This window comes from Mizuhopecten yessoensis, unplaced genomic scaffold (genome assembly GCF_002113885.1).
Source record: "Mizuhopecten yessoensis strain PY_sf001 unplaced genomic scaffold, ASM211388v2 scaffold8195, whole genome shotgun sequence".
Classification (NCBI taxonomy): Eukaryota; Metazoa; Mollusca; class Bivalvia; order Pectinida; family Pectinidae; genus Mizuhopecten; species Mizuhopecten yessoensis.
In genome coordinates this window covers 1,426,949-1,434,521 of record NW_018407426.1, presented here as the reverse complement: position 1 = coordinate 1,434,521, position 7,573 = coordinate 1,426,949, and the positions used below count along the sequence as shown (strand labels likewise).

Genomic DNA, 7,573 nt, shown 5'->3' with positions numbered 1-7,573 from the left:
AGATACAGACAGAGGAGGAGGGGGGTTCTGAGGTGGGATCAGATACAGACAGGAGGAGGGGGGTTCTGAGGTGGGATCAGATACAGACAGAGGAGGAGGGGGTCCTGAGGTGGGATCAGATACAGACAGAGGAGGAGGGGGTCCTGAGGTGGGATCAAATACAGACAGAGGAGGAGGGGTTCTGAGGTGGGATAGACACAGGCAGAAGGGGGTCCCAAGGTGGGGTTATATGGTGACAGAGTGGGATGGGGGGTTCTGAGGTAGGGTTAGATACAGACAGAGGAGGAGGGGGTTCTGAGGTTGGGATAGACACAGGCAGAAGGGGGTTCCGAGGTGGGGTTATATGGTGACAGAGTGGGATGGGGGGTTCTGAGGTAGGGTTAGATACAGACAGAGGAGGAGGGGGTTCTGAGGTTGGGTTAGATACAGACAGGAGGGGGGGGGTCTGAGGTTGGGATAGACACAGGCAGAGGGGGGTCCCGAGGTGGGGTTATATGGTGACAGAGTGGGATGGGGGTTCTGAGGTAGGGTTAGATACAGACAGAGGGGAGGGGGTTCTGGGGTGGGGTTATATGGTGACAGAGGGGGTCCTGAGGTTGGGTTAGATACAGACAGAGGTGAAAGGGGGTCCTGAAGTGGGGTTAGATACAGACAGAGGAGGAGGGGGTTCTGATGTTGTGATAGATACAGACAGAGGGGGGTCCTGAGGTGGGGTTAGATACAGACAGAAGGGGGTCCTGAGGTGGGGTTAGATACAGACAGAGGAGGAAGGGGTTCTGAGGTTGGGATAGATATAGACAGAGGGGGTCCTGAGGTGGGGTTAGATACATACAGTTATAGAGATGGATGTGGAAGGCCTGTGATCTGTGGATTTCGAGCTATTTGGAGTAGAGAGGGGATCTAGACACTTGTGGCGTGGTATGGATGGATTAGGGAAGGGTCTAGAGAATGGTGGATTGTAAGTTGGTGAGAGGTGAGACAGGGTCTTGAGACATGTTTATTATGAGCTGTTGGTGGTAAACGCTGAAAAACCAACATTTCCTTAGGTATATAATATATGTAATCAAGAGAAACTGCTGAGGCAGCAATACACCGTCTAGTTTTAGCCCTGTTTGATGTTGAGTAAAGAAAACCTACCATGTGTGTGGTTGTTTAAATCAAACTATGGGCTGAATGACAAAGACGGAAATGAACATTACATAAGTCTCTGTTTGAATATACACAATAGTGAAAGAAGTTACTCTGTCAATTCAACGAGGATCAATTTCAAATTCCAATCAACAGGTCTGTTCTTGAGAGATTTGTGAGCACCCAATATTACTTATGTGAAATAGTTTGAAGCAGATTGCTCGTGTGTACATTCAGTCAGTTCTGTGACAGTTAAATAAGAGATTCAAGTATTGAAAAACATCACAATCACTCTCTAATGGTATGGCTGTCCACTATGGCCACCAATGTTTTGAATTAAATTTTAAGCAACCTACTGACCAACAGAAATTACGTACCACATTTAAGTTTCTTCACAGAGAAAGTATGTAAATGTACCACACTGAAAGTAACGTTCTATGGAAGTTATGTACCACAATTACAGTAACTTTATAGGGAGTTTATACATCACAGATTTTCTCAAAATAATCGAAACACTTGTGGCCAAAATTTACCTTAAATTTGATACAGTATTTCCCTTTAAAAAATCCTTTGATTTTGGTATATGTGTAAAAGTTACTTAAATTGTTGAGCATATTTTCCCCCCAAAGTTATGTTAATTATGGTATTTTTTTCTCTGTTAAGTTTCTTATATGGTTTCTTTTAAGTAGAATGTAGTTTCCTGAAAATTTCAAAATGAATGAATCAAAAATCTCCATAAATCATGATACATAATTTTCCGATAACTTTTTGATACATTTGCGATATATCACTTCCTCTTCAAGTTTCTGTCATAGGGGTACACATTTCTTTAAAGCTTCATAATAAAGCATGACAGCAATCAAAGTTATGATCTGCAAATATTACATTTATGATTTGACATTTGACCCCTTATCATGACCTTGACCCTCAGGTGGTGACATAACACATTTCTGATCATGGTTAAAATATCTGTGTACCAGTAGTTTCCTAAGGAAAAAATCAGCAACTGGAAAGATATGGTATTGACAAACTTAACGATTATTTGACCTTTACAGCGCTACACAACACACTGTCTGGTCATGATAGTCATAATGAATTTGCCTGTGAAGAGTTTAGCCATTTTGAAAGCATGGTTTGGATAAGCTTTACAATTTGACTGTTGAACCTTGACATTTAACAGTAATCCGTAGTGATTTTTGGGGGAATATTTTTTCGGAACATCACGCATCTTCAAAGTGTTGATGAATCCCAAAGCAAAGAAACATTACTGGATTCAAAAATTCCAGGACTCAGCTGTCTGTCCAAAATATCACTGGGATGGGGATGGGTGCGGTGGCCAAGTGGTTAAGGTGTCTGTCTGACATCTTTGATCACTAAACCCTCCACTACTGGGTCGCGGGTTCGAGTCCTGTTAATACTTGTCATAAAAGCACAAACAAACCAAACCACCCAAACCCAAAACTCACTGATTTGATAGAGCTTTGTGACAAACACCAGGAAATGAACATCTGTGTTAAGTTTCAAGGATTTTGGTGAAATAATTTCTGTTAAGGAATCAAGAAATCAATGTTAATTAACAATATGTGATATTGCTGGTGCGAAATTCCCGGCTTGTCTCCCCAGGCTAGCATTTCTTATGTCAGATCAAATCAACACGATTCTGTTTAACAGAACCAGGTCATTGATTTTGTTCATTGGAGGAGAAACGCAAAGTTTTAAAATATTTCAAAAACATGAACAGCAGAAGAAATGGTACAAAACGGCAAGCAAGTATGTTACACATCCTTTTGTGTAAATTGACTGGTTGCCATAGCATCATGTGACGTGCAAAAAATCTCTAATTATTTTTTGTAAGGAAGAATGCAATCAGTGTATCATTATATCAAAAACATTAAGAATTCAAAGTGGAAATTCGCTGAGTGCAGTAGACATTCTGACGCAGAGGAAATTTGTTGAGTGCGGTAGACATTCTGACGCAGAGGAAATTTGCTGAATCGACAATCTGATGCAGTAAAATTTTCTCTCCTGTATAAAAGACAATATGTTAAATAATATAAATATATGACTGATACCAAGCATACTGCGTAAGGATTTTTTTAACAACACTCTGATTCTCCACACAGAATATTCCTGTCTGTTTATGGATAACAGACTCAGATAAATCTATCAGTAAAAGGCCTGACAATCTACTTATACTGGTGACAGGCACAGCGGAGTTGATCAACAACATAAGCTTAAAAACAGGAAGTGAAACCATCAAGCAGGAACATGATTTATGTCTATTGCACAAGACTGTACATATATATTTCTCTCCATACTTCAGATTTTTATGAACTTTATAAGACATAGATGGTCTTGTAAATCACGTCGGTAGCAGCCAGTACTGACTGAATCTAAAACACAACACCTCTATTGATATATAGATGGTGTAACTATGGACTAGGGAGGTCCAGCTTCCAAGTAAGGCAGTATTTCCCCATGTTGCTAATATCTTTAAACAAGCAAGTCCTAGTCTGGGGTTGCACCACATGGCTGGTAAAGCTATAGCTTGCCAGTAAGGCAGATTTTTTTATCTAACACTTCTATCCTTCAAAAATCTATGATGTGTTTCCCTTGTGTGGGCAATCAGAAGGGCTGGCACAGATCCCCACCCCACTGTCCATATATATGTATTATGATACATAATATATATATTTCTCTCATTTCCCTGTGTGTAAGATAGAACTCTCCTGGGTAAGAAAGGGGTGTAGGAAATTTCTATCTTACATCCCATTTCACGTGACGTGACGTCAAAATGGCTCAACAATGATGTGACGTCACAAATTTGGAACTCTCGGATGCCCCAATGCGAAAAAGGCGACGTGATGAAATTAAAACCTTTTACTATATATATACCGTACATGTTAGAAAGATGTGATTCATTTTTCTGTGCACACATTGTTTGCAAATATGGGATATGCTTCATATGGCTGGCTGATTCGTTTTTGTCTATAAAGCTCAGGGGAAAATTGATATTTTCAAAATGGTGGCGAGTCCAAACACATTTTCATGGTTTCTGAGCTTATTCTGGTGGTTGGAATGAGAGAAAAATACTCTTTCATGCCCAAGGGTGTAGGATAGGGACTTTCCATTTACCTGTACTTGTAACATCAAATGCAAATTTGCAATGAAGTTCAATTAAAGTCTCAGGTAAATTTAAATTGTTACCTGATAAGACAAAAGCATGAAAACAATAGCTGTTGAATGTTTCTCGACACTAAGGGAAAGCAAATTTTGTCTCTCTACAATAAAGAAAAGCAAACAATGAAATGGCCTGTTGTAATTAGGGATCGGTTTAATACTACAGAGTTGCTAAGAACAAGTTGAAAATGAGAATGATCATGTCTTAAATAACCTAGAAGGATTATTACTGTAAATTCCAGAAGTGAATACTGTTTTCCAGGAATACTATGATACTTACTGCTGATGTGAACCTGAAATGTTTATTGTATATCATGAGCTAGCTCTCCGCTCTTGGGTATTCATGAAATATATTATGTCGCATACCAGTCTGTCCTACCGCACCTTTCACATATATATCTCTATACAAAATTCCTTGCAATCAATTATTCATAGAACCAGTTTTCAACTCGACTGGATATCGACTATGAAAAGGAAGACAATTGAAGTTTTGGTATTTCATAACTATTTCTATAATATAAGGTGATATATTTGTTCAGTAAATCATATCTGTTATATCGATAAGACCTTTACAGTTTTTTCATCTATCATCATTTCTGTATGTCATTTTAGAATTAACATGAGATAATATAGAAATTACTGTTGTATGTCAGATAAAAATAAACTGTCTTATTTTTCTCCAGTTGGACTTTTGGCTGTTTGGACTTTTTAAATGAATTTGTCCGTCCCCAGAAGAAAACTTCACTTGTTGAAAGGATCTTACCATGTCTTTAAGATGTTCAACCCTTTGTTGAATTTTCACTCTTATTTAATTACCATAAGGTAAAAATTGGAGAAAATAAATTAAGGCTAAAAATGGTCTGTTCCACAGTTGTTACAAAACATTTCAAGTCTCAATTCAATCTGTCATGCTTTTGTTGCTATGAATCTAGTAAAAACAAAGACGACCAATTATAACGACACTGTTCTCTAGCAAATACAGAACAATGATAAAAGCTTAGAGTGCAGTATATATCTGTATAGTAGTATATCATTACAGGAGTATGATAGGCCTGAGGAAGACTTATGTATCAGTGTACTTCATAAATAATTGGGGAGGAATGTTACCCGCACAACTGTTTAGGTACCTATAATGCTATACTGTATTGTGTCCGTTTAAATGTCCCTCTGTCCGTCATTCACGTCCATGACCAGCTAGAAAATGACTGACATTGTCTATCTGATGATGATTAGAGTAGTCTTTGTTTCCCCTCAATACCTCGGTGACATTAAAAAAGGCCAGAGGATTTAATGTTTGGTTTCCTGATCAAGATAAATGTAGCTGTAGCAACATATTGTTTAAACTTAAAGAAAATATTTTCATTTTGAAATAAATTAAAATCATACCTCTCTGTCTCTTTAAATTCATTGGATATCATTTTCTTTTTGATCAAGTTGCAATAATTTTAAAAACAATTGAGGCATTAAATAAAATCTCAATCTTTTGTAGGTTTTAAAACCAGATATTTGTTTGTGTTGGTTTTCTGGTGACAATGCATGTAAACATGGACAGGAATGAACTTGTATTTTAGTGCAGAATTCTGTATTTTTCTGTGTATTGCATTTATTTAGATAGTTTAATTGAAGCAGTATTACACAAGTTTTGGTGGTTTTCCAAAGACTTTCTCAAATACTATCTGTCTTCAAACTCAAGATTTATCAAAAAGCAGGTATCAGTGAGGATTATGTATATATGAACTAAGAACTGTGAAAGAACATGGATTTCCGATCAAAATATTTCGGTAGTTTGGACGATGAAAGTTTGCAGGACAGTGGAAGAGGTTCTGACCAATCATCATCAGGAACAGTTACGGAGGAGAACCAAGCACAGCTGTTAGAGGCACTGGGATTGGATGATAGAGGCAGTAACTATAGCAGCCGATCAGGAGCCTCTGTAAGGAGCACAACCCCTGTATGTACTTAACTCTTTATTCAAAAAATATTTTGTGTAATAATCTTTCAGTTTACAAAGGAAATGACCAGGTTACAGAAAACAAGTCAAAACCATTAACTGTTGATTTTTAATTTTCTCATACACTTTGACTTACAGAACATCATATGTTAATTTTCCTTACAAACACACAGGGTGACATTGTATCTTAATAATAATAATAATAATTTGAGGTTCTTATATACCGCTTTATCACAACCTAGATCATAGGTAGTCTCAAAGCAGTTCACAAATTATTATTCGTCATTATAGGGCCTTTGCAACCAGCCAATATCTTTCTCAACTCCCTGGTTAGCATACAGCCGGTGCTGCCATTTCGGTGCTCACAGCTAGCATTCAACAGTTCTAGCACTGCCTAACCACGTACCCATTTACAGCTGAGTAGACTGGAATAAGCGGAGTAAAGTATCTTGCTCAAAGATACAACACAGTGCCGTGGAGTGACTCGAACCCGCAACCCTTCGGTCATGACCCCGGCGTCCTACCACAAGACTACTGTGCCTCTTAGTGAGATACTTTAGTGAACCTTCTATTTTGGAGAACATATGTTGCTGAATTCAAATATTTAAACTTTTATAGTAAGATATAAAATGAAAGTTCCTAAAATATCCTTTCTCCAAAATTTCTTACAATAGATACTGTGTTTCGATGACATCAAAAAATGTTTTTTCTTTCTTTCTGGTTCCTTATCTTGTTATGTGACACTCCAGGTTTATAAGTATTTCTTACAGGTGTTTCCACCATCAGGAGACACAATTGCTAAGATTGAACACCCAAAACAACCCCCGTTAATACAAAACATGAAAATTAAGCAATGAGATTACATGTGTCTCGACTGACATAGTTCTCTTGTGCTGTGGCCGATCTGAGACTTATACAAGTCTGGACAGCTAGGTCAAATGTTTTACAAAACATGAACACGGGTGCGAACGGAGGAATGTTTCTATCACCCTGTACAAAGGTCCCATATCTGGGGTAATACTAAGAGGTTTGTACACTGCTCTGCATGCTCCCTGTAGGATGTTTTAACTTTGTACAGATCAAAACAGTCCATAAGCATATAAGCGGTCAGTCGAGTCTCTGTAAGATTCTTTAGTGAGGCCCTTATTCCTCCGGGTACATTTGGATTTTAGTACTTCCAAGTAATGTATGATAACATAATGACAGATGTTATTAATACTATATGAAGTTACTTGTATGTCAGATTTTTCTTTTTGCACTAGTGCCAAGATTTGGTACAGCATTAATTGATCCCATTACATTTTGGAAGCCAGC

General features: G+C 38.0%; 2 protein-coding genes across 2 annotated transcripts in view; one reads left to right on the top strand and one right to left on the bottom strand.

Moving 5' to 3' along the window:
- LOC110455281 (peroxisome biogenesis factor 2-like) overlaps positions 1 to 7,573 on the bottom strand; it is a 44,292-nt gene that overhangs the window by 7,094 nt on the left and 29,625 nt on the right. The window lies entirely within an intron of this gene.
- Positions 6,050 to 7,573, top strand: part of LOC110455279 (rootletin-like) — a 128,856-nt gene continuing 127,332 nt past the window's right edge. The window contains exon 1 of the mRNA XM_021505305.1: positions 6,050 to 6,259. Coding sequence (XP_021360980.1) covers positions 6,065 to 6,259 — 195 coding nt within the window. The 5' untranslated portion in view covers positions 6,050 to 6,064. The remainder of the gene's footprint in view (positions 6,260 to 7,573) is intronic.